Raw genomic sequence first — 26314 nt, 5'->3', positions numbered from 1 at the left:
GTCTCTTCTCCCAAGTAACAAGCGATAGAATGAGAGGAAATGGCCTCAAGTTGTGCCAGGGGAGGTTTAGATTGGACATGAAAAATGTCTTTACTGAAAGAGTGGCTAAACGTTGGAACAGGCTGCCCAGGGAAGAGGTTGAGTCACCATCCCTGGAGGTATTTAAAAGACATGTAGATGCGGCGCTTAGGGACATGGTTTAGTGGGCATGGTGGGGTTGGGTTGACGGTTGGACTCAATGGATCTCAGAGGTCTTTTCCAACCTTAATGATTCTATGATTCTATGAGCCCAGATTCAACCAGGAATATCTCATATTCAGATTTGGAAAAAATGCAGTAAAAACATTAAACCTTAATATATATCATTATGCACCTATTAGAGGAAAGAAAAAAAGAGGAAAGGAAAAATGCAACTTCAAAATTAAATAAGTCTCTCCTTAAATGACAATAACAATTAAACAGATATCCAGTCTTCATATAGATTAGCTACACATTTTTGCAGCTTCCCTGCCAGCTCTGACATAAATCCATTACTGGCTTCATGCCTACAAACTTCCAGTTACTTGTAAACAAGCTAAACCACTTGACCAACACCCAAAAATTTTGCAAAAATAACAGTCAAATGATCTAATACTGAATTAAATAGAAGTTCTAATAATCCAAATGAGGTATCATTTGGTTTTTACAAATCATTACCACCTTCCACGGAGAACGTATGTTTCACATTCAGTAAATGAAACATTCACCTGGTATTTGCTATCCAAGATTCAAGTCTTTATGGCTGACAAAATTGGGCAGAATCACAGAATATCTCAAGTTGGAAGGGACCCATAAGGATTATCGAGTCCAACTCCCTGCTCCTCGCAGGACTACCTAAACAAACCATTTGTGACTAAGAGCATCATCTAGACACTCCTTGAACTCTGACAAGAGGAGGCTGAGGGGAGACCTCATCGCTCTCTACAACCACCTGAAAGGAGGTTGTAGCGAGGTGGGTGTCAGTCTCTTCTCCCAAGTAACAAGCGATAGAATGAGAGGAAATGGCCTCAAGTTGTGCCAGGGGAGGTTTAGATTGGACATGAAAAATGTCTTTACTGAAAGAGTGGCTAAACGTTGGAACAGGCTGCCCAGGGAAGAGGTTGAGTCACCATCCCTGGAGGTATTTAAAAGACATGTAGATGCGGCGCTTAGGGACATGGTTTAGTGGGCATGGTGGTGTTGGGTTGACAGTTGGACTCAATGGATCTCAGAGGTCTTTTCCAACCTTAATGATTCTATGATTCTATGAGCCCAGATTCAACCAGGAATATCTCATATTCAGATTTGGAAAAAATGCAGTAAAAACATTAAACCTTAATATATATCATTATGCACCTATTAGAGGAAAGAAAAAAAGAGGAAAGGAAAAATGCAACTTCAAAATTAAATAAGTCTCTCCTTAAATGACAATAACAATTAAACAGATATCCAGTCTTCATATAGATTAGCTACACATTTTTGCAGCTTCCCTGCCAGCTCTGACATAAATCCATTACTGGCTTCATGCCTACAAACTTCCAGTTACTTGTAAACAAGCTAAACCACTTGACCAACACCCAAAAATTTTGCAAAAATAACAGTCAAATGATCTAATACTGAATTAAATAGAAGTTCTAATAATCCAAATGAGGTATCATTTGGTTTTTACAAATCATTACCACCTTCCACGGAGAACGTATGTTTCACATTCAGTAAATGAAACATTCACCTGGTATTTGCTATCCAAGATTCAAGTCTTTATGGCTGACAAAATTGGGCAGAATCACAGAATATCTCAAGTTGGAAGGGACCCATAAGGATTATCGAGTCCAACTCCCTGCTCCTCGCAGGACTACCTAAACCGAAACCATTTGACTAAGAGCATCATCTAGACACTCCTTGAACTCTGACAAGCTTGGTGCCATGACCACTTCCCCGGGGAGCCTGTTCCAGTGGGCGACCACCCTCTCAGTGAAGCACCTTTTCCTAATGTCCAACCTGAAATTCCCCTGATGTAGCTTCATTCCATTTCCTCATGTCCTATCTCTGGTCATCAAAGAGAGGAGATCAGCACCTCCTCCCCACTACCCCTCTTGAGGAAGCTGTAGACTGCGATCAAATCAGTCATGTGATCATTTTCACATTTTAATAGAAAAAATACGTCTTGATTTTAAGTCTTTTTAACATGTTCTCTCTGCTTGTTTTTCTTTCCTGTAAAATAACGTAAGCTTTTCTGCATTAACATATCTGAATGCATCCTTCCATGTAGGGAAAGCTAGAGACTGTCTTGTCTTCACTTTCTCCCTCAGGAAAAAAAAACCAAAACCAAAACTGCAACAGTACTTAAGATTGACATCTCATTTTTCATCAGGTTTTCCGTTTTTTGGAAGTGGGCAGAAAGGTACTGCAGCAGTACTAGATACCAAAAAACATTGTCACTATTACTGCTGACACTGGTGAGCAAAGATCCCCCTGCAAAGACGTACCTAGTCAGTATAAAAGAGTGACTACACAGAAACAGATGGCAAGTATGCTACAAAAATCTTTAACACCTCATTGTGGAGAAAATTAAGTTCTGTTGTACATTGTCACAGACAAACAGCAGCAATATGTCAATCATGTTAGCCCTCTCATGTCATATTTATCAAAGTGGAACAAGTTAAAATGACAACACATACAACTTCAAGCATTCAGAAACCCATGAAGAAACTATGTAATCTCAATTACCATGGAGATTAAGCTAGAAATGTTTATTGATATATACTGAAATTTGAATATATAAGTAATGAAAATGACTTGAATACATTTTTTTGCTTAAGTCTGGGCAGAATTAGAGCTCCAGGAAAGGAGGGCTTCCATTTCTCTCAGTGTTTGTCTATGCTGCAGACTTACAGGTTCATTCCTAGAGATCTAACTACGTCAAAAACAATGGTCAACACAAGGTAAGTACTTCCCCAGCTTCTGGATTCCCATGGCTAACTCCACGCCATCCAGGAATACTAGCCAGATTGGAAAACAAGAAAACCCACAAACACACCTATACTTCCCTGCAACACAGGCTACAATATGCACTTGAAAAACACCATTTCTAATAGCTTGCAAATTACTTTTTCATTTTTCTCATGTTATCATGAAATTGTTATTTACATAAGCTTCTCCAGCTCCCTAGTCAGTCTTCCAATTCCCCTACAACTGCCCATAGCTACAGACCCTCAGAATTTTGCATTTACTGTCCTTTCTTCTCCATTCATGTAATGAACCATGTACTTTTCTCATTGACTAAAATATTCCTGCTTGCTTCCGAGTTATGAACAGAAGAGGCACCTCCCAGTTGTCTTCTTGCATCTGCATGCTGTGCAATAATGCATGCTAGCATTAACTGCAATCCTTACAAATACTGGATTAATTTCACTTTACAGCCGAGATTAAGAAAAAACAATTGTGTCCTTTTACAGCTCCAAGAAAAGCTCTCTAAGTTTTAAGATAAAGCATTACTGTTCCACATTTTAAAACACTGTATGTGTTGTTATTATTAAATGTTATTAAGTAAATGTGTTATTAACTGTTATGAAGTTTTATGCTCTCTTCACATCTCCAAAACATATTCCAAACTGTCAATAAGCTACAGTGTCTAAATAACAATATCTGAACTCACCAACTCGCCCCTTCAACTGTCTTATTTAGGAACACTATGCACACCTGTGCTCCCATTGGAAACTAAAAACATATCTTAACACAAGCCAAGAACAACATCTATGAAGTAGCATGTCTGTTCGAGGCAGGGGACCATTTTTCAGCTTAGATATACAAATGTCTTTTAGCTTTTAAAAACAGGCAGTATTTTCTTTTATTCAGGCTTCTTCCTGCCCTATTATTAGTGCATTACAAAATTTTCAGTTGAAACGATATACTACTTGGAACTAAAATGTTTCAAGCACATTGCAGTCACTTAGAGCTGCTTTGAAATTAATCAGGCCTATTTAAAAAAACCAAAACAATACAATAATCAGAGAATATTCAAGGTTTAAATATAGAAAAGCCTTTCACTTAAGTTGTTAGTATTTGTGATGCAGTCACTAGTTAACATATGGATCTTCAGCTCAAATGAGTCATTTATTTCAACTGCAGAAATGCTGTTGATGCATCTTCCAGTCAAATACAATGTTAACTTGTTCCTTTGCCATTAGAGTGAGCAATTGAACATTTCACTCCCGACTGGTTGTTTGCCTTAAGAAACATACTCTGAAATTGAAAACTGCTTGCTCCAACAAAACACACTTCTCAATAGAACCAGAAAACATTTAATTTCATTAGTCTGAAGGCACCCCCAGCTAGGCCAAAAGGAAAAAAAAGCTCTGCTGGGGCAGGAGGGAGCTTGAAGCTGAAATACAACATTCAAACAATTATATGCATCTTACTGAGATACCCAAGTAAAATCTTCATCAAAAAGAACTCTACGCATTATTTCCCTAAATCCTAAAACATTACTTTTTTTCATTAGAAACTTCAGGTACTCACAACATATGATCTGTAAGCTGCTGCAAATAATGCTGAAATAGATGCTAATGACCTACCTCACACAAGACAGATCGATCCCCAAAGTAATTCCAGTTTTCCAAATTCTAGCATAATTCAACAGACTGATGGATCTCAGTAAATTTCAGGGAAGGCAGATTACCTATGTAGCCAGACTCTTCCCTACACTCTATAATAATTAATTTCAGGTTTAGAGATTAAGGCAGCCCTAAAAAGTTTCCTAATAAAAATCAAAGCAAATATCTCATTCCTTCCTAGATCTGGAATAGGCACAAAAGTGAGCAGCTGCAACCTGACTCCACCTGCACTCTAAGATAGCAAGGTGTAAGGCAAAGCAGGTGTAAAAGCCACACATATTAGTGCTAATCTTGTCTATGCTAGTATATGCAGCTCGGACAGGCCCAAAAAGATATCAAGTACAGATAGCAGACAAAAGAAAAGAAAAAAAAAGCAAGAAATAGTACAAACTACATGAAAATAGATATATTTTAAGCTGAGAGCAGCAAACCAAATGAGACTTGAGTGTATTGTTCTTTCTTTGGACTACAGAATAAACAGAAAGGAAGGTAACAGAAGTTTTCCAAAACAAAAAGTTGTGTTTCTTATATATGGCTGAAAAAAGAAAATAATCTCTATCCACTAACAATTTATGAGTTCTCCAAATTCTCCAAGTAAAAGGAGAGGTACTAACAAATAAGAAAGCACAAAATGTATCAGGAGGGCATATTTGCAGAAGGATTTTCTTTTATCAGAGGTAATTTACTCCACTAAATAGGTGTAAAACCACCAAGTTTAGAAAAGTCTAGTCACTGACTAGGTTCCACTAAGGATTATTCTGCCAAGCTGCAACTTGCCATACAACACTTCAAACAAAGCTGTGGACACAAGCTTCAATTTGAGGTGCCCCCTTCCAGCTTCTTCATGGATTAGCTCTCTAATACAAAGCGTGATGGGAATCACTTGCTGGCACCCAGAATGTGAGTCACCTTTCCAGAATGAACTTCAGTAAAAATATTTTCCTCTGACAAGAAGATTAAGTTGACTTTCAAGGTCACAATAATTTCTTAGTACCCCAGAAAGCCAACTGAAAAAAGCAACAGTCTTTATTATAATACTAACATAGAGGGAAAAAAGTTCACTGCTCTCACTCACCATTTGCAATCAAACTGGAAAGCTTTTTCTCCTTTTTAAAAATATATAAACAAACATAGAAAAACACTGATCTGAGCATCAGAAGGAAGGTATCGGTAATCAGACAGCTTAGAACATTCACCACAGCACAAGCCAGAGAATTTAATTCAGTAATTGTATTCCCTTCACTAGATAAATTTAAGCATATACCAATTCATAAAATATAAATGCTTATATTCAATTAAGCTTATAATTAATCCAAAAACAGACTTCCTTGAAGATTCTCAAATAAGACTTGAACTAAAATACTAGCTAGTTAGTACTTCACAGATAAGTACCTCAACATACTTTTCTTCAGAAGATAATTAGCATGTTAATAATCCTTGGTCTCTAAAATATATTTAAAAAGTATCAACCTTTTCCACTATGATGAGGTCTCCAACTTGTATGTCTGAACTCTTAACTTGCACTTTACCTTAAAAAAAAGAAGAAATGTAATCAACTTAGGCAGACATTAATAGAGAGTCACAAAAATATAAATCCCAGAATGCAAGTTATACTTAAAGATGTTATTGTTTGGTGAAAATGTCACAATTTATACAAAATGGATCTCTGATGAACACATTAATAAATAGATTTCATCTGTTTGAATAAATAACTCACTGGTTAAAAAAAGTCTAGTTTTGTAACCAGCTAGCTATTGTAGAAATATTAGAGGGAAAAAAACGCGTACAAGATGCTCAAGTCTGAACTATAGTATCAATAACAGAGTTGTAAAATTGGAAAAAGGAGTCTTTCACATCTCCTACTAGACAGCACTTCTATTTCTGACAAGTCAAGAGTCATTAGGCTTACAGTCACGGAGCATTCTCACAAACGTGAGTTGTTAGTCACAGCCCAGTTACCAACAGGTAGCATTGCTTGGCCACTGAAGTTACTGATGTAATTGGCACTGTCTGACACTTGTTGGCAATTATAGTGGAAAAGAGATTAAGTCTCTCTAAAGTCAGAAGAAACGCCTGAAATTTCATTTTAGAAAAGTAAAATATCAAAAGCTGAAATAGAGGTTTTTCATTCTCTAGAGCTGCCCATTCAGTAACTGCTGTGAACAACTCATTCAAAAACATACACAGCACACGTACCAGTTTAATTTCTGTATGTTCCGTAGGGTATTAATATTTGTAAGACTGTTACGTTTTAAGATTCTTATTTGATGGACTGAAAAACTGAGACAGAGAGGTTAAGCTACTGCCCAAAATGAGTTATTGTTGATCTCATTAGAATTCAGGAGTTCTAGTCCCAGGTCCTTGCTAGAATTCCAGAAAAAGTTTCTTCCTTGAGTTAAAAACAACCAAAAAACAAAACCAAAACCAACTTCTAGACAAACAAGTCATGACATATGGATATCCTCTTCCAAGATATAACAGGTGATAAATTCAGAACCTGTTAACTCAAGATCTAAACACGTACATATTTACACAGCCTGGCAAGCTGAAACACACTCATACGAAATACCTTTTCCCATCAGAGACACTATCATGATTCCAAGCAGCAGGTATCTCATCAGCAGGTATGAGATGACAAGTATGTCAAAACATGGTAAGGTGCTAGGGTTCTAAATAAAAATTAGACTGAATGAATTAGAACAGAAGACCCACAAAAGCACAGGATGAGCAGCAATCAGTTTGGAGTTTGATTAAAAGTATTATGAATGGTAGATTTGTCAATGCACATTCTGTCATCTCTCAAAGTTATACTAAGCATAAAACAAAAACTAAGCTCGGTTCCAAATCCATGAGACCTCATCGTAACTCTCAATGAAGAGAGATCAGGCAGTTAACCTCAAAAAATTCCTTATACTTACATGCATTTAGTCAAAGGTAGTAAGATTCCTGTTGTAATTATTTTCAGTACTTCCTCTTTAAAATTGCATTTCATGCAGAAGTAACATGTGTTTTATGTTTAATTCAGTCAATAATAAATGTATTCCTACAGCTAATTTTTAATACATTTTCCATGACATTAGCACTTCTAAAATGTGCAATGTCGGAGGAAAATCAGAACTTTTGTTTGGCCCGTCTGCAAAGTTATTTCTGAAAGCCAGTCTTTGTTATTGATAATGATCTTTTACACCAGTTCAATTTTTCAGTTGCCAAGAACACCTTCCCCCTGCCCGCAAATATAAAACAAACTATATCTTCAATCTGACTCCTAACTCTGCCATAACACATTTGTGAGGGTGAAAGGAGTAGCAGAAGGTATAAAAAGCTGTAGCAAGAAACATTAGCAGTTCTCTGAGGAGGAGTTTCAAGATGCCTATGGAAATTAAGTTAGTGTCAATCTCTCAACAATTTTTTTTTTTTACTCTAAAGTAACTAATACTAGAGCTCAACCACTGAAAGAACAGTGTGATACCAAATCAACATATTTAGTCTGCTTAACTGCACGAGCCTGTGAATTCTCTTTATAAATTCTCAAGTTTTGACTAGAAGTGAATAGTATATACCAGAAAAACATCATAATGTTTACTTGCTTTCTAAGTCTGTTAGCTTTACCAAAAGGATAGCATTTCCTATTTTGTCATCAATTCCTCCACTAACAATTTTCATCAGTTTATCAGTGTGATAGCCAAGTCAATCAACTGATTATAGTAGCAACAGCCACAAAAATCCTAGTACCAGCTGCGTTCTCAGATCTACAGCACCTACACAGTCATCTATGACCAAAACCATTCAGAGATACTAATCAAATGCAACTACTAGCAATTTTATCAACTTAAACAATTGATTTTTCCACAGTCATGTTCTAACAGCATCTACAGTAAAGATCAAAAGACACTAAGCCTCAGAGGACAAAAGAAGGTAGAACATTCATTTGCAACATGATGTAGGGCAGACAAAAAGCAAAGACTCCTGGTGCCAAGTATACCAACAGGAACCCACACTGCACCTTTGCTTGTACTCAGTCTAGCAATCCTGGGAATGTCACATTATGAATTGAAAAGTTTCCTTACCAGACTGTTTTCTAGGTGGTTTAGTATAACACTACAGCATACCGTCTTTATTACACACTAACATGTCTTGTTAGAGCATCCTGTATATTCCCACACGTAAGGAAGTGGCCTGTGACATACAAGACAATTAATTCTACAATGAATCTGAATGGCAGGACATATTCCATTAAAAACTAAATGGTAAAACGTGGCAATGGTAAAAAGTGGCTTAAAATTTTGAAAAGTCAACAAATAACACTTTTCTTTAGACTAGCAAAAATGAGAATCATTAGATACCATTTCAGAGAACATTAAAATAATGCAATACTACATCTTAGTGAAGATGCATTTGGAGAAAAAGACAGACACTGAATGTTATTCACTGCATAAGTTATTTTTGCAAACTATTTTTTCTCTAAAAACATCTCCATAGCAAAAGACTCTTCACCATCTGTGTAATTACCAATAAAAAGTCCAAAGCTGTCAGAAGTGGCTGCACATCCAGACTTTATAGTCCACCAAGGCGCAAGGCTTTTGCCTAAAGCAACATACAGAATTATGCAGAACTGGAACACTGACATGTGTCTGTAGTAATTCATTATACTCCCAAGATAAAGCCTTTTGAAATGAATTGCAATGATTTGAAAAACTAATAAATATCTCATGTGCTACAAGTATTTCACATAAAAATTTAAGAAATTAAGTACATAAGATGTAGGCATATACTATATCAGAAACAACTTTGTTTCTTTTTATTAAAAAGTGTCTCTACTACCTGAGTGCAAGCCACTCCTGAAAGAACAGTAACTTCTGAGAGTAGCATTTTCAAATTATTTTTAATTTGCTATTACATCTTACCCACAGTAACTTGAGTACTGTGTGAAGTACTGCTTCTGGAGTTGGTAACAGAGCTTGTCTCTAAGCCATAAATATAAAACTCTTGAATGAAAGGAGTAAAGTATAGACCATATTAAGGTTTTACCTGGCATCTCTTAGCCTGAGTTGTCAGCGTAATTAGAGTATACATAATATAATGGGGAGCTGGGGGGCAGGTGGCAGGGGAAAGCTTAAAGCTACAGTGAGTCCAAGGTGAAGATGCTGATCTTTCAGTGCAAGCGCTGTCCTTAGGTCCTTCTTTCAAACTCCATCTTACATAGTGAACTGAGGTTAGTCTTTAATCACCAATATAAAACTCTAGAGAAATGCTTCCTAGCTCCTCTCCTCTGTGTACTATCTCCTCTTGGGTGAAATGGAAAGCCTTCTTTCTTTCTTATCCAATTTCCTGGATGCTGCAAAAATGCGGAACAAAACAGTCCCCTTGACATTTCCCCTCTTCCGGCCTCTTTTTGAAATTCTTTCTTACATTGAAATTTCTAGTTCTGTTTCTGCTGTTGCTTACTGCTTCCCTCATCAGTTAGATTAAATTGATACAATTCTTTAAAAACGTATCTGTTCCAAATGGTATAAATGTGAGGAATGAAGTCATCGGTAGGTTTGAAATATTGCAAGCAATAAAGACCTAATGTTGTACCTCTAGATGCAGAAATCATGTTGTTTTTTTTTTAATGCAGTGGCTTTTTAAAAAGCAGAAGGACAACCTGTTCTTGAAGAGCTGAAATTCTAATGTTATAAGAGGTTTCAATACAGATTTCAAATAACTGCAAAAGAATGATATTACAATAATCAAGACATTCTGACACACATCTTATTTTAAAGTTGCAGGTAACAGGTATAAATGATTGAAAACTGACTGCTTCTTGACAGAGACCATTTTGCAATTCAAAAATAGGTCAATTGAAATATAAACTCAGTAAGGTGGCATTTTAGGAACAGAGGAGCTCCTACTGCATAAACAGAATTTCAGAAGTAAAAAAAATTTCAAATCACTGTAGCTCTCTAGAACAGACTTCTCAATTCTCCAATTTTAAAGGAAACATACTAGCTTTCATGCTTTGTTCTCTTCTTATGTATAGCAGTTATTGATTTTTCTTAATTTCACACAATTTTGGCTTCATTTTCAACTTCACTACATTCTTAAACACTCCTTAAGGATACAGCAAAGACATAAGTCTTTCACATTTGAAGCCTGGATGGAATTATTTCATTAATCTCATCGCTCCTGACGTTCATTTTTTCTTTTGCTTTTCAGGTTGCAAAGTGAGAGAGAGTTCTGCAACACTTCTGAAAGTCATATTAAACATCCTGAGATGAAGCGACAGATGCATGCCTCTCCCGCAGCTCGCAGTTGTGACTATAGTTATTTTCTTCTTGATCATTCTTCTTCAAAACTTCAGTAACACTGCATGGGCAAACCTAACTAGGAAAGGTTCCGGGCAGAACTGCCAACTTCAAGAATGGGAAGGGAAAAAGAGTTAAAATTGCTCTACAATTTTATTATCAAATTGGCTTTTGGCAGCTTAACGAAAGAGATAATAGCCTGTTTATGAACTTGAGGTGATTCTTCTGCAGAACAGCAGCATTTTTTCATAGGCACTTAACTGGTCATACCTAAGTGCACAAGACAAGAAGCCGCGCCAAAAGCATAATGGTCCCTTAGGAAAGAAAAACAGAAGTCCTCCCAAACCTGCATGCACAGGCCTAAATTTTTTCCATTGCAGTTTCTGCTCTACAAAAGGATATGCAGGTGAGCCGCTCTGAAGCAGAAAAAGGCAATTAAATTGACAGGATCTTCAATAGCAAGATAATTTCAATCCTACAAGCAGACACTCTTCCTCCCTCCAACTTTAACTTGCATACTGACTGAAAGCTGTCTATTAAGGATTTGCAGACTTTGATATGCAAAAAAGGAAAGTAGATTTTGCAACAAACATCTCAATAAAAAGATTAAGACAGCAGAATACACTGAATAACTTAAGAGATTCAATGACATAATCTAGGAGAGTATACAAGGGAAAAGATTCACATGAAAGACATGGAGATGGGTACACTTTGATCACAAAAAAATTCAATACATTTACTGATTTGCATGTATCATCATTTGCCACAAAGGGTTGAAAAAATAGAAACCATTCAAACTTCACGTGTAGCAGGTTCACCTTCTTGACAAGTGCAGTTACATATAGCAAATTCACCAAGGGATGACTGAAGACTGAGCTTTGCCATGTTACATGACAGAAAACTGCATAACACTGGATATCTCATGGATCAGAATTAAGTCTATGGACATTAAACCAGCCATTGCTGCCTAAGTACAATTAAGTAACACTTAAAACAGATGTCCCACTCTCCCTTGATTTCCTGCTCCTAACAGCTCATTATTATAAAAAAAGTTAAGACTTACTGATTAGAACAAGTACTTATTCAAGGTCTTGAATTACTAAAAAGAAATTCTAAGTCTTCAAGAATCACTAATGTGAATCCGCCATCTTCAGAAAGCTGGTACTTCTTACACTAGCAACATGCAGGTCATAAGACAACATTCACATGTTTTACCTGTTTAGGGGTTCCTGAGGCTAAGAATGACTCCACAGAAAGTCAACACTGCTAGGCAGTCAAAGACTTCCTGGTTTTAATCTACTGCAATGCTGTATAAAAAGATTTTAACTTAGAAATCAGCCTACCCACACTATCTTTATACAAGTAATTAATCACAATTCAAATCCCAGCAGCTTCTCTTGCTATAAATACATTTGTTTCCCTATAGTAAACAAACAATTCTGCAAAACAACTAACTAGAAGTGATTAAATTCTCATTTTTATCTTCCATAAATGGTACAATTAAACCAAGGGTAACACTGAAGTTGCTAACTTTAAGTTTTCCTACTGTCCAATTTGAGCAAAGGCAACCTGCTTAACCTCTCTATATCAGTTTCTCCATCTTTGAGACGGAAAAAAATACCTATTTCAAAAAAAAAGACTGTAAAACCTACACAAGTCATAAAATCACTAGGAAAAAAAAAGATGGGAGATACTAGAGCAGTATAAAGTGCAGTTCCACTCTGAAAAGTGACTCTTAAGAATGGCATAGATTTTCAGGCTTTTAATTAAATCAGTATCAAGTTTGTTCATTCACAAGTAACAAAGCCGCCTTTCTCCAACCATTAGCGTGTAGGTTAGTATAGTAAGCCTAGCTGCTTTTTTTCCACTTGAAGAGTACTGCCAATATTAAAAATTAGGTAGATTATATTGAAAGTTATTTATAAAAATAGTTTGTATTTTTACTTGTAAAGTCAAATGTAGTACTTGACTTTATTAATTTGTACAGATAAACACCTAAATCCTTCTCAAAACCTGTAAAAGTCTTGGTCTAATTTTATCATAGCAGGAAGTCCCATTTTTTGCTTCAGAATGATACCTTTCAGTTTCAGAATGCCTTATTATGAAAGAACCCTGTATTATGAAAAAGGTGCAATTTCTCATCTATTCATTATTTTATATATGTGTTTGCGGCAATTTTTAGTACAGCTTAATTTTCAGTGGGGACTGCAATAACGTTTTCATTCTTAAAATTGGCCACAACTCAAAACATTGTTAGCTCATCGATCACACCCTTGTCAACATGGGATTCAGAGTTCATTGTAAGCAGAGATCTTGAATCTTTACTTCTGCAGAATATCATGGTCTTCAAAAAAACCACAAAAAGAACAAAAACCAAGTATGAATTCATGATAGCACTGACACCAAAACCTGAAAGTCAAAATAAACATACACATTTGTGGGTAAAAGCTGATATCCTTTTTTTAAAAAGGACATTTTTAAAACTTCTTTTGAACAAGTCACTGCTCTCTATGTGTCAGTTCCTGATATAACTGCTGGGCTTTACCTATATACTATTGTATACTATTTTTAAATCTCTATTCTGTATCTAGAAAACAGCTGTATCAAGGTAACCAAATCTGATTTTGATTTGATAACTTCCTTATTTCTAGGAGAAGTTACAAAATGAAAAGTTTCTCAAATACACACAACCTCACAAAATATTTCATGAACTGGGAAAAAGGAAATCAGGATTCCAAAACTTCTACTTAAATGCCACTTAAATGCCTAGCAATTTACCAGAAACTCCAATATTAACTCTAAACAAGTTAAGTGAAAAAAGAAGCACAAAAGGCACCAAACTTAGCTCTTAAAACAGCAAATGTCAGTCTTGACATTTACATCACACTGGTAACTATAAACTATACATGTGCTTCCAAAACTAAGAATTTCAGATTACTAACACTATTGCTGAATAGGGTAGGATTGTACTATCTATTTTAAAGGTTAGTGTTCAGTGGCCTACCATAACAGATCTAAAAAAATTAATAAACCAACTAGCAGGTTAAATCACAACTTTGAAAGAAAAGCCATTAAGAGTCCATTTCTTTACAGAAAGTATTAAAGACTGTAAAGATCTGGAGGCCAGCAATGCAATCACTTGTGTTAAACAAATGATAGCTATCCCATTTGCAGATTTCCACAGTGGTATGTCTAAATGTTGATAAAGCTATTTCAGGCTGACAAGGAAGGGAAGAATGATAGGCAAATATTCCCTACAGTTGCTCCCTTCTGTATGCAAAATCCAGAAAACAATGCAAGTCTCCATACTGCAAGGAAGCAGTATTAATTCCTCTCAGTTGCTAGGTTATGTCATCACTAATGAGACTGTTGCCTGTTTACTTACCTTCCAATTACTTTAAAAAATGGGGTAAGATTTTAGACAGAATATACTTGTGTTACATTACAAGATTTTCATCCATTTTTTTCTGGAGAGAATATTATCCAGAGATACTCCAAGAGTGTAGTTTCTAACCAAGACTCCCAGATCTGGTGAGGTTACTCTTCCCACTGACTCTCAGAAGATATTCACCAAGATATACTAAAAAGTGCAGTGAAATGTATGTTGGGAATTAGTGAACAGAATTTACACTTGGCACAATGTATGCCGTATACTCTAACTGCTTGGGACGCAACCTCACATTCCTTAACTTCCCACTTTCTGGAACTTTTATGCCAAGGAAAATCCTTAACAGAGGCTTCCCAGGATATTGTAGCAGAATAACTTTCGAGGGTAATAGCAGGGTCATGTTGTTTTGTAAGGTTATTCATTACAGTTCTACTTGATAATAGGTTATTCGTTATTTTTGGCACCTTTCTATGTGGCACTCTGTTCTGAATCTAAACAGTAAAATGTGCTAAGCAACATAAAAGTGGAGAGTAGTGCATAGTTTTTTCTCTTACGCCCATGTTTAAAATTTACAATAACCTACCAAATTTAATTGTCACTTCACAGCTGAAGTGCTTCATTTCCTTGAAAGTCTTCATGAAAACCGTCAAAGGTTTTGAGTCCAAAGAGTCGTAACTGTGATTTCTCCTTTTATTAATTTCTAGAGAGAAAACTGGCTGTTCCTACTGCCTGATCATAAAGATTTCAAATTATATGCAAATATTGAAATCAGTATTTTTTGATACTGAAGCTGACTCACAATATATCTTCCTTTGCTTAAGCACAAATTTATACACCAAGTTTGAAAGGCTCTAGTGAATTTTAATTAGATCGTATTTCTTAGTTACTGATCCCTTATTTCCTATATACACTTGATACACAGCTGAGTGTTGCTGAGTTACTGTTCAATATCAATTTCAGAGGAGAACTGCACTTTGAAGTAGTAGCACTAAACAGCAGAATGCCTAAAAAAATATATACGATTATATACATACACCTTTCCTTTACAAACAACAGAAGATTTACAACACTTCTTAAACAGATCAAGTTTAACAGTTGTATTTATCTGAGGGAAATCAAGCACTTTATTTGGTTCAGTATCAGTTTCATTCTGAATAGTGCAGCTTGAGACTATTATTTATTTCTTTGAACTGAAAGTCTGTAAATGTATATATAAGAAAAAGATGAAATATTTTAAGGATTTATACAAATGGTTTTGCTAACCTCGTACTGTCAGCTTGCTATATAACTGTGAGTTCATTTCCTTGTCTCTCTTGTAACGTCGAAATTCATCAACGGCTTCCCGTACCACCGTGACCGTCAAAACAAATCCCTGTTAAAGATATAATTATGCAATTCAAAATTCTCAAAGTGCTAGAATAGAAATACACAAGTAGGAATGCTATACAGAGTAAGAACATATGCTTAGAATATTTACTTTTTTTTTCATTTGGATTTTAGTGTTTTCTTCAATCTGTTAAAATTATATCTTGGCTTAGTCCAAAAAAAAGGAAAATCATACTTGTACATTGTACAAATATAATTAGAATAACTACATCTCCAAATACATGTAATTTAGATATAATATGAGATTTCAAAAATTAAAATGCTTTGGATGAGCTATAGACAGCCTTTGTAGTTCAATAAGCATATTTCCCTATCTTCCACAAATTTTAGGGCTTTACCAAAAACATTTAAGAAGTCTCCAATTCTAATTTTGAGTTCATTGCCTTTTTCCTAACAGAGAGAAATGAAAAGGTAAATGGATGGCTAGTTTGATTAATTTTGCCATCTTAAATGTAGTCATTTACAAATACGTCACAAATATTGATTAAGAAAAAGGGGGTTTGTTCTGAAAAACTAAGTATCTAAACGCTTTGGCTACTACTTTCACAGGATAGTGCCACCACAGTTTCTGCTGGAAATGCAGAGTGCGCTATATACAACTAAGACGGTCTCTGGCCACAAAAGATGGTAAACTAAAAAGAATACGGAACAGTTCAGGGATAAGCACGTAAGAGTTAACTCTCTCCCTTTCTAAACCTACTCAGATATGGTCTTCTGGCTTCTTAAACTCAAGTGCTCAGTCCTTCTCCATCAGTGAAAGGCAAATGAAATTTTTAACAGTAAAGGGATCTTATCGTTACTATAAGTAAGATAGCTAAAAAATTCAAATATTCACAAATCCTCCAACAGATAAGGTTCTAGATTATCTATCTAACTTCAGGCACCCACCAATACTTTCCTTCTACAGAAGAAAATTTATACTATTAGACTTCTTTTCTTGCAGAAGTCCAACAGTTTGCCAACCTTCCCCTAACCTCCCAGCAATGAAAAAGGAGTGAAGGTGTAGAGTTTTCCTGAAGGAGTCTTGACTAAAATTCTGCTTTTCAATAGCAAGGGCTGTTTTGCAGTTCCAGCCCAAAATTCCAAGGCTTACTCTGTTGCGACCTTATAGTTAAACACTTCTTGTTTGTTCAGATTTACATTAGCTACAACAATTATAGCAGAACTACATAGAACAAAAAAGTACCTTTGCAAAATGCATTCCTTTTCACTCCTTGGGCCTAACTGAATGAGCAGTAGGGTTTTCCCCTTTTCTGGCAGCAGCATTTTCACGAGCTTTGGCAGTATAGATATTTTAGCAGCATAAAAAAGGCACTCCTGAAGCACCTTCAAATATATTTGCTATTTGCACATATCTCATTAACTAGACAGTAATCAAAGCACAGAATGCAAGGTGTTAATTGCAAAAATTTCCCCTAGCAGTCACCATACCTTACCGGGCAGCTCAGTACAGCTGACCGTGACTATGAGGAACAATTTAAGACATTTCCCTTTTTCCTCATTTGCTCAAAGGAACTTGATACTCTTCCAAAGAGGAGCTGAAATTGTGAAGCCAACCTTATAAAAAAAACTGTCATCTTTCTTTAACTGTAAGCATTTAAATATCTTTAGCATACTGCTTACAATCAAACTTGTATGCTTTACATCCTTTGTATGTCGGACTCAAAATGAGAAGTCAGTTCCCTACTGTGTGAATGACAACAAACCAGTAAAATACAGTCTTGTCTGAAGAACTCCAGTGCTTGATCTAAGTGTATTATGTCTGTCTGTTGCAAAAACTGTTGAAGTAAAAAACAGAATGAAAACAAAACCAAGAACCTCCAAAAAACCCCACACCCCACCAAAAAACCCCAAAAACCTCTAGTTAGTCAATTTCTATTCAGTTGGTTTTAAGTATCAGGCTGAAAAATTTTTCTTTTCCTTTAAAATCTTGAGAGTAAATACAATCCAAGTCATAGCTAATCCTCTGATTATTACTAAAAATTTATCAGCAGTTACACGCTCTTCAAAGAAAACCAAACTTATCTGTTCAGCAACAAGGACAGCCCAATGGGTCTGACTTAAATGTTTTATATTTTCATCACCCATACTGAGCCTTACTCAACATCTAATTAATCTCTTTTACCTGGAGGTTAATCATTAGTAGAAAAGCTATTCGTGTAGAAACAAGTGAGTTTAGAAAAAAGGGGTACCACTAGCACTAACTGATATATTGCTGTATTTTCAAGCTGTATGTGAAAACTGGCAAACATCATTCAAAATATCCTTGAAAAGACAAACGCATCTATACAGAACTGATTAACGATGTTTGCAAAATACAGTATTTTCTCCCTTCTTTGGGCAGGGATGAGATAGGCTGAGATGCTAAAGGATTTTTTTCCTTACTACCCCACTAACGTATAGAGCTGTACACAGCACTTCACTGCGAAGAGACCAACTTCCAGACAAGGCTGACTTCTGTCTTTTCTTACCGGGTCAGTGACAAAGACCTTTGTAAATACCCATTTCAAATCCCACTGTTGAACAAGCTTTCTGTCCTGGAAGTGGTTTTTTTTGCAGCAGAAGCCAAAAGTTGTCTGGAAATAGAGGTGTGAAGAACCTCCAGGACAGTCTCTCCATTTATCGATACTTAAAAGGACACATGTTGCAAAAATTAAAACAACGAAATCAATCCGGAGTATTTACTCTATTGACTTAAGAATGACCTTTACTCAAGCAGTCAGCATGTCAGTGTTCTTCTTGAATACCACTGAGAATAAATGCTACTGAAAAACACCATTTTTTTTTTACAAATTTAGAAAATAAAGCATTTGTTCTTCCTGCCTTGCTTTTAGACCTGGGATGGAGGGGCCAGGAGGAAGATGAAAGAGAAGGTAATGATCTGGTTACAAACAAGAAAAGAATTCCAAATCATGGGAATATAGCTGGCAGACTACCAAAAGGGCCTCCTCTGAAGAGAATACAATTTTCAAACCTTAGGAAACCTGAGTCAGAAGCAACTGGTTTGAACAGTTTCCCGAAAATACTCTGCAGAGGGATCAATAATAAAAAGATATATTGAAAGGAAGCTGGTGCAACTGGCAGGGCAATCAATTAGGAAAAGCATGTTTAATGAATAACTTATTTTCAAGATGCATTTTCCTCCTGCTTTATCCATAGCTTAAAATATTTTATCTCAATTTTGGTGAAAAAAGGACATGATCAAAACCGATACAGAAGGAATGCAAAAAATTTATGCTTTCAATTCTGCCCTAGCCTGAAAACATAAAATAGTGAGTAAATAACAAGAAATTTAACACACAAATTTCCTATGTTACCAAATAAGGTTCTCTACTAGCTGGAGGTTTTTTTGGTTTGTTTTTTTAAACCTCTCAAGTGACCAGCAGCCAGAAAGGAGCACTAACTCAGACTAGCTGGTTAACAAAAACGACCTCCAGCCTGTGGGGCAGGAGTGTGGTAGGAAGGGAGGGCTATCAAACAACAGCTTTTGGAGTATCTGCTGTAAAATACTGTAATTTCAAATAAGCATTTTACTTGTTACATACTTTAATCACTGTAGTTTACCAGGTGCAAATTTATGAAATGTACATATACATGAACTTTTCATCTGATGTTAAAACAAACAAAACTTCTAGTTAATAGTATTTTTCTGTTTACCAGAGGAGCCCAGTACGTGTACAGGTAGCCTATTTTCAATGCTGGTACAAACTGTGAGCAGGACACGACGAGAAAATAGAGATTCAAGAAAAACTTGAACTGTTCATATAAAACCTAAAATGAAAAACACAAAATAGATAAATGCCTTAAAATTTGTACCCATAATGTACATAAAATTCACTTTTTCATGACAGTAGATATAAAACCATTATATGGCATACTATTACATATGGTACTATTATAGTACCATATAATACCATAGTATAATAGTACCATAGTACTATTATAATACCATATAGCACAATATGCTATATATCATCACAACCTACTACATGAACTATAAGTTATTTTAATATTATACTGCTATTTCTGCTGAGAAAAATCCTTTGATATTAATGCCTCTTTTCACTCTGAAAAAGCAATTTGCTAAATTTTTGATAATTTGAAAACTGGACTATGTGAACTCAATCTTTACAAATATTAAATATATATCAAGATCACTGTGCAAAGATTTACTCTGAAATTTTAAGAGTAAACAGAATTCAGATGTTTGTAGAAGCATCTTGCAATTTTATATCCATAACAGTTACCTTTATGAGTTAAAACAGTTTTTGAAAATTCTTTTTTAACAGTATCAATAAAAAAAGCAAAATAAGTTTGTATCTGAACTTTCATTGGTTACACTAACTTTTCATTTTTAACTGCTAAAACTTCTCTTCCTAAAAATACAGCATTAAAAGTCTTACTTTTTCCTTAAGTACCAATACTTAAATTCTGTTTTATCTGACTCACAATGTCTTTTTGTCTTAAAAATTTTCATATCCTGGCCTTAAATAATAATAATTGGCATCAAATTAACAGAAACCATTTACAAAAATATTATCCTAGTCTCTGTCATTTGAACTTCTACAGAGTAACAAAACTGAGTAGGCTATACCATGCTGCCCTGCATCACTGTGAGAATACCCTAAAACTTCAGCCCTGCCTGCAGCACATACAGAAAACAGTATACATGAACTCCTTGTTACTTTTGTTCACTGCATTCCCTCAGCACACCCTCTCCTCAACACAGCCACTGAAGTTTCTCTTCTTGCAGAGGTGAAACCTCTACAACTCATCTGCCTTCTTTCTGAAATCCCTTGGTTCTCAAAGGGACAAAGGCTACCATGAAGTCAGATGCACTCCTTCAAAATTAGCATTTCCCACTGTTCTTAAAAATAGTGAAACTAGTCAATGTTCAAGAATAAACGTTGTTCAGGAAGATAAAGTGAACACTACAGAAAAGATCCAGTGACTAAGGGTAAGTGACACTGCTCTCTTTGCAAATGGCTATTGAGTGGAAATCTCAGAATAAGGCGGCATTCTTCGGTTTCCATAGCAAGACAAGCTTTTTACAAAATCAACCACAGTTTAAGTTTCCAGAAAGTTTAAACTACAAAAAAATTGTAACAGAATAACATGGGCTTCTTAAGTAATTTAGAAGAAATGCTCAGCATTGAATTTCTCAAAAGATTATTTTACAATAAATATTGGTACATAAGATATGTTTATTAATAAATCAAAGGTTTGGTTTAAACTTTAAGATAATTGTCCAAGTTTTAAGTGAAGACACAGTAACTTTATCACAGAATACATTGTCCCATATTCCAAAGGAATGACAGATGCACAGATTCCTTTGGTAATTAAAAGCGTCACTTCAGCAAGCGCATGTTCTCAACATTGCTTTAGTTATAATTACAATGCTAAGAACATTATTCATTTTACAGAATTTTGAATCTTCAAAGACTTCACACATTTCTTTAGTAGGCCAGGATAACATGGCACCTCCAGCAGGATGATCAGAAGTGGCTACTAAATTTGGAACATTGAGACTTGAGAAAATGGATAATCAATTGTTTTAAAGCAAAAAGATTCAAAATACATCAAAAAAGCCACATTTAAAGAGTGTCCCCATCTTTTAATCTTACAATGCAGTTAATATTACAATGACTTCTGCATGAAAATCGGAATTATCGGACAGATATTTATTGCTCTTACCAGTCCAACTTTATTACTCAATTATGTCAAAAGCTACACCCTCGGAAAAAATATTCAGGGAAGTTCATTTCAAAGTGTTTTTTTGGCAGGCACAACAAAGTAGCAGTACCTCAAAATTGCCAGTTTCTTGCAAGAGTGCTACATTAGGTAGCCTTTAGCTGAACAGTAAACAGCCACAAATCAGAAGATTTTTTCAAAAGCATGGAATTCTATTCCACTATTTACCAACAAAACTGTAAAGCAAAAAAAGTAAAATTTGAAGTTGCAGGGAAAGTCAGAGCATTCTTCCAAAATGAAACTAATTCAGCTTGAACCTGTACCTTATGTTAATACTGATGAAGTTCATATACTCGTTTCTAGCAGTATGTTTAACTGTTTACAAAGCCTTGATATACGAGGTCAAAGAAAATTCCACAGAGTACTTTGGGAGGTGCAGATCTGCAAAAGCACCCATCTTGCAGGAGAAGGTGGGAGTTAAAAAGCACCTTCCTACAAATCTTTTGAATCCTGGCAGACCACTGACACTTCATTCAATACAAAGCTAAACACTTCAGTCTAGTTAAGCAAATTGAAAAGTCTCCAGTTAAATAAAACTGATAAAAAAACAGACTACTGCTTTGAAGTTCAGGAGCGGTATCTTAAAAACCTGCCCATCACAGAAGATATTCTTTATGGAAATTTACACAAAATTCCTAAGCAGCTGTACCAAGATGTATATGAAATAATAAACAGAAATTGAATAAACTGGTATAAAGGTAAAAGTAGTAAGTATTTTATATAAATGTTAGGAAATTAGATAATATTTTGGAAATGTTACAGCTCTTTTAGCCAGTAAGTAAAATTCGGTTAATCTAAACATTATTTTAAGCTTGTATTTTGATACGAAATCATTGAATAAAATCCATTGCCAGCTGCAATATTAAAAAAGATACAACTCTAAAACAGAAGACAAAACTTCACATGATGAAAATTTCAGCCAGGGTTAAGTCATTGGAGTCAGTATTTCTGACTTAGTCACATTTATGGGTTTGGAACCAATAAAACTACATTCCCTACAAATTACTTCTAGTGGAACAGCATAAAAACCAGATAGCTACACAGTATTTCTAATCAATGAAAAGTGTTAATTTATGTCTAAAATTAAAATTTAGAAACATTTTATTTTCACCAACTATTGGGCTTTACATTGAGGATCTCACTTCATTTTTGAAGTTACTACTGAGTTTCCAAATACTACCACCAAAATAAAAATCTGATTCTGCCTAAACTGTAAAAATCAAGATTTTCAAGAGATCAAAAAAAGAACAAACATTCTCTCTCTCAACAGGTAATTGCAAGCTATGGCCGATCCCTATAGGAAACATGAATCTAGTTTAGGATTTGTAATCTACACTGCAGATTTCTAGTCACAGTAATCAATGGCTTACTATATGCTTAATGAATTTTGTGACCTTTAGGAAAGCATATGTGGCTTAACCAATTTCAGTGTATTTAATAATTTAAACTTTGGAAGAAAACATTTACTTCGTTCAATAGAGATGAGAATATTTTATCCACCTGTGATAAGTGACATTTTATTTCTTTGACAGGAGATCAGTCTTAATTACAAAGCCATTAATTTTTTTTGTTTTAATAAAGAAATGTATTAGAAAGCACCTGCCAATCATTGGACCAAAGAGGCCAGAAGAATAGAATCAATACTCTTATAAACCAGCATGATCACTTAAATAAAAAATTTAAGACAAAGCATGTCTGTATTCAAATGTAGCAAACATTCAGTTTTTGCAATAGGACACAGGACTCTTGGATGGTATTAGTAAAAGTATGAGTAAAAGCATGTTAGTAAAATTCATAATATCACAGCAGCATACATTTTTAGGTTTTAACTACTGAAGCTTCAAAAGTTGTCTTCTCTATTGCTATATTTCATTATAACAACAATTTTTTTTAAAATATGAACTAGACAAAACTAATGTCTCTTTTGTCTTCATAGACACCGTGAACATTATAGGCAAAACTTCAAAAGTTGTCTTCTCTATTGCTATATTTCATTATAACAACAATTTTTTTTAAAATATGAACTAGACAAAACTAATGTCTCTTTTGTCTTCATAGACACCGTGAACATTATAGGCAAAAAGCTGAAATTAAGACATAATATGGCTTCTTAGAAAAAAGTGACAAAAACCCTTCCACTCCACAACAAAAGTATTGTCTGAAGAATTGCATTCAAAACCAAAAAGACATCACTATTTTTAAAACTGCAATAAGAAATACAACTCTGAAAAGTGCTAGTTTACGAAATTAGGCCTTACTCGTTGTCATATAAATTGAAGAGGTGGGTTGTTTTTGTCCTTTAAGGAGTTGTCTATTTCAGAATACATTATTTATTATGCTTTCAATGGCAGGGAGTATAAGAAAATATCTATGGGAGTACATTGTGATTTTCAACTATTTCTCAATTGAAGTCAGTGCTTCATAGTATTTTTCACAACTGACTGTGTAGAAATGCTTCTGTTTTAAGAGGATTACAAATTTCTAATGATGAATAGAAAAGTGCAAGGAAACCCATCTCAAATTTCTAAAGCTTCACTGAACTCCAACCACTGAATCATACACACTGCACTTCTTTAGTAAATATCCCTTTGAAAACAAAACAGTTTAGAAAAAAAAGCAGCCTTGCTCTCAACTGTCAATTTTCATTGAAGACATTGAGATAAATGTAAAGAGAAAAAGAAGAATCTCGGCAAATAAAGTTATCTTTTTGCAGAATCGTCAAAAAACACTACAGAACATATAGTCAACCCAACACCAAAAAATGGTTAATAGCCTTACCCCAGGTATAAAGGTAAAGACGTTGTATTTTTGATTTTTTATGGCATTTTTGGGGTATTTCTCTTCACACTTTTCAGGACACCCAAGCCACACTGTGCGAGCCTTCAGCTCTTTCTTTCTTCGGCAAATGTTTATGAGCCAATCAGAACAACTGAAAAGAAAAAAAATTGTTTACTTTAAAACTAAAGATTTACTGTATGTGATTACTATTTCCAAACCTGGAACCCTAAAGGCAAATACCTAAGAAAAACAGGCTTAAAAATTTTTGCCACATCTAAATAAGCAAGCATGATGTTGACTTGTAATATTTAGGGCATTTACACAGTACTCAACTCAGACATATACATATATAAACACTTGCATATTCTTCACAGGAAATCCTAATAAAATAATGACAAGTTTCACTACACCTTGCCCTGACACAGGTTCAAAAATTCTAGTTAATACAAGTCTGCATTAGCAGTGACTAAATTCTCCCACCATTAAATAATTAACTCATCCATCATACCTTACAGTCCTTTGGGTAAACTCTTTATCTTGTATTACTGATACTCAAATTATGCTAATGATTGAAGAGGAAATAAGGCTTCTGTTAGATAAAGTTAGAAAAATTTCAACAGCTTTGTACACAATTACCACATAATTTGTAAATCTTAGGTTTCCTCCGTAAGACTGCCTATAGCAGACATAACAGGGAAGCATACCTAATGCCACACTGTCAAATGTTTTCAACCAAAAAAAACCCCACCCATGTAAATGCAGTTTGGACAACGATCTGCAATGGTGAACTTCAATTCACAGGAGAAAGGAAGAGCATCCTTCCCTAATCAGCTTACAAATCTACTGAAGAGGGTTTAAACTATGAGCGATGAGATAGACAGGAAGAGCTCACAGCCACCTTTAAACAACTGCAATTTGGACAAGGACACAGGAATGATGGGATGAGATCACAATGTGGGAGGAACAAAAGGCTGGCAAACAGTATGATGCCACTGAGGCTCAGCAGACTATTTACTAACAACAGTAAACCGAAACAAACATGGATGTGACTCAACTCACGTAATGTAATCAGCCTAAGACTTGCTAGGACTATCCACAGGGACAGATTATTAATGCAGATGAGTACAGATGGTTTGGAAAGAACTGGCAGTATGGAAAGAAAAGCAGGTTTGCCATACACTGTATATACTTGTTTTACAATCCCATATGTTAAAGGAGAATTTTTCTGCATTTTTTAATGCTGGGGGGAGATGCCTTAATCATGCTGGGAGTCTCCTTTAGGCAAGTGAATCAGACTTGAGCAGACAGGCCTTCTGTGAGCACCTCCTGCAGCCGAAGCACAGACCTAGCTGGTCACAGTGGATTTCAGCTACATCAGCAGGTGAAGTTGAAGGTGAAAGAAAGTGACACACATTTTCTAGTGAGGTTTTTGAGTATACTGACAATATTTTTGATGCAGAAAAAAAAAAGTAACCATTAGGAAGCTCTTATAAATTGTATTCAAACCAACAGAAAGGATTTTGCTGAGAACAGGACGGGAAAATTACGATCCAGTCACCTCAGCATTGCTTCCTGGATGAATTCTGTATAGTCAACCTATTTGTATGTATTTATTCCCGGACGACTGGAGGCTTGCCAATGCGACGCCCATCTACAAGAAGGGCCGGAAGGAGGATCCGGGGAACTACAGGCCTGTCAGCCTGACCTCGGTGCCAGGGAAGATTATGGAGCGGTTCATCTTGAGGGCGCTCACAAGGCATGAGCGGGACAACCAGGGGATCAGGCCCAGCCAGCACGGGTTCATGAAAGGCAGGTCCTGCTTAACCAACCTGATCTCCTTCTATGACCAGGTGACCCGCCTAGTGGATGAGGGAAAGGCTGTGGATGTGGTCTGCCTGAACTTCAGTAAGGCCTTTGACACCGTCTCCCACAGCATTCTCCTAGAGAAGCTGGCGGCTCACGGCTTAGACAGGTGTACTCTGCGCTGGGTCAAAAACTGGCTGGACGGCCGGGCCCAGAGAGTTGTGGTGAATGGAGTTCAATCCAGTTGGCGGCCGGTCACGAGCGGTGTTCCCCAGGGCTCAGTACTGGGGCCG

General features: G+C 35.7%; 1 protein-coding gene across 1 annotated transcript in view; it reads right to left on the bottom strand.

The window, feature by feature from the left end:
- The window catches only part of ATP9B (ATPase phospholipid transporting 9B (putative)), a 161772-nt gene that overhangs the window by 126219 nt on the left and 9239 nt on the right, over nt 1-26314 (bottom strand). The window contains exons 2-5 of the mRNA XM_009277184.1: nt 24219-24369; nt 19347-19460; nt 15567-15675; nt 6102-6160 (exon numbers count right to left, since the gene is read on the bottom strand). Coding sequence (XP_009275459.1) covers nt 6102-6160; nt 15567-15675; nt 19347-19460; nt 24219-24369 — 433 coding nt within the window. The remainder of the gene's footprint in view (nt 1-6101; nt 6161-15566; nt 15676-19346; nt 19461-24218; nt 24370-26314) is intronic.

This window comes from Aptenodytes forsteri, unplaced genomic scaffold (genome assembly GCF_000699145.1).
Source record: "Aptenodytes forsteri isolate BGI_AS27 unplaced genomic scaffold, ASM69914v1 Scaffold338, whole genome shotgun sequence".
NCBI lineage: Eukaryota > Metazoa > Chordata > Aves > Sphenisciformes > Spheniscidae > Aptenodytes > Aptenodytes forsteri.
Note: the sequence above shows the minus strand (reverse complement) of the source record. Positions and strands in the feature narration are given on the sequence as shown.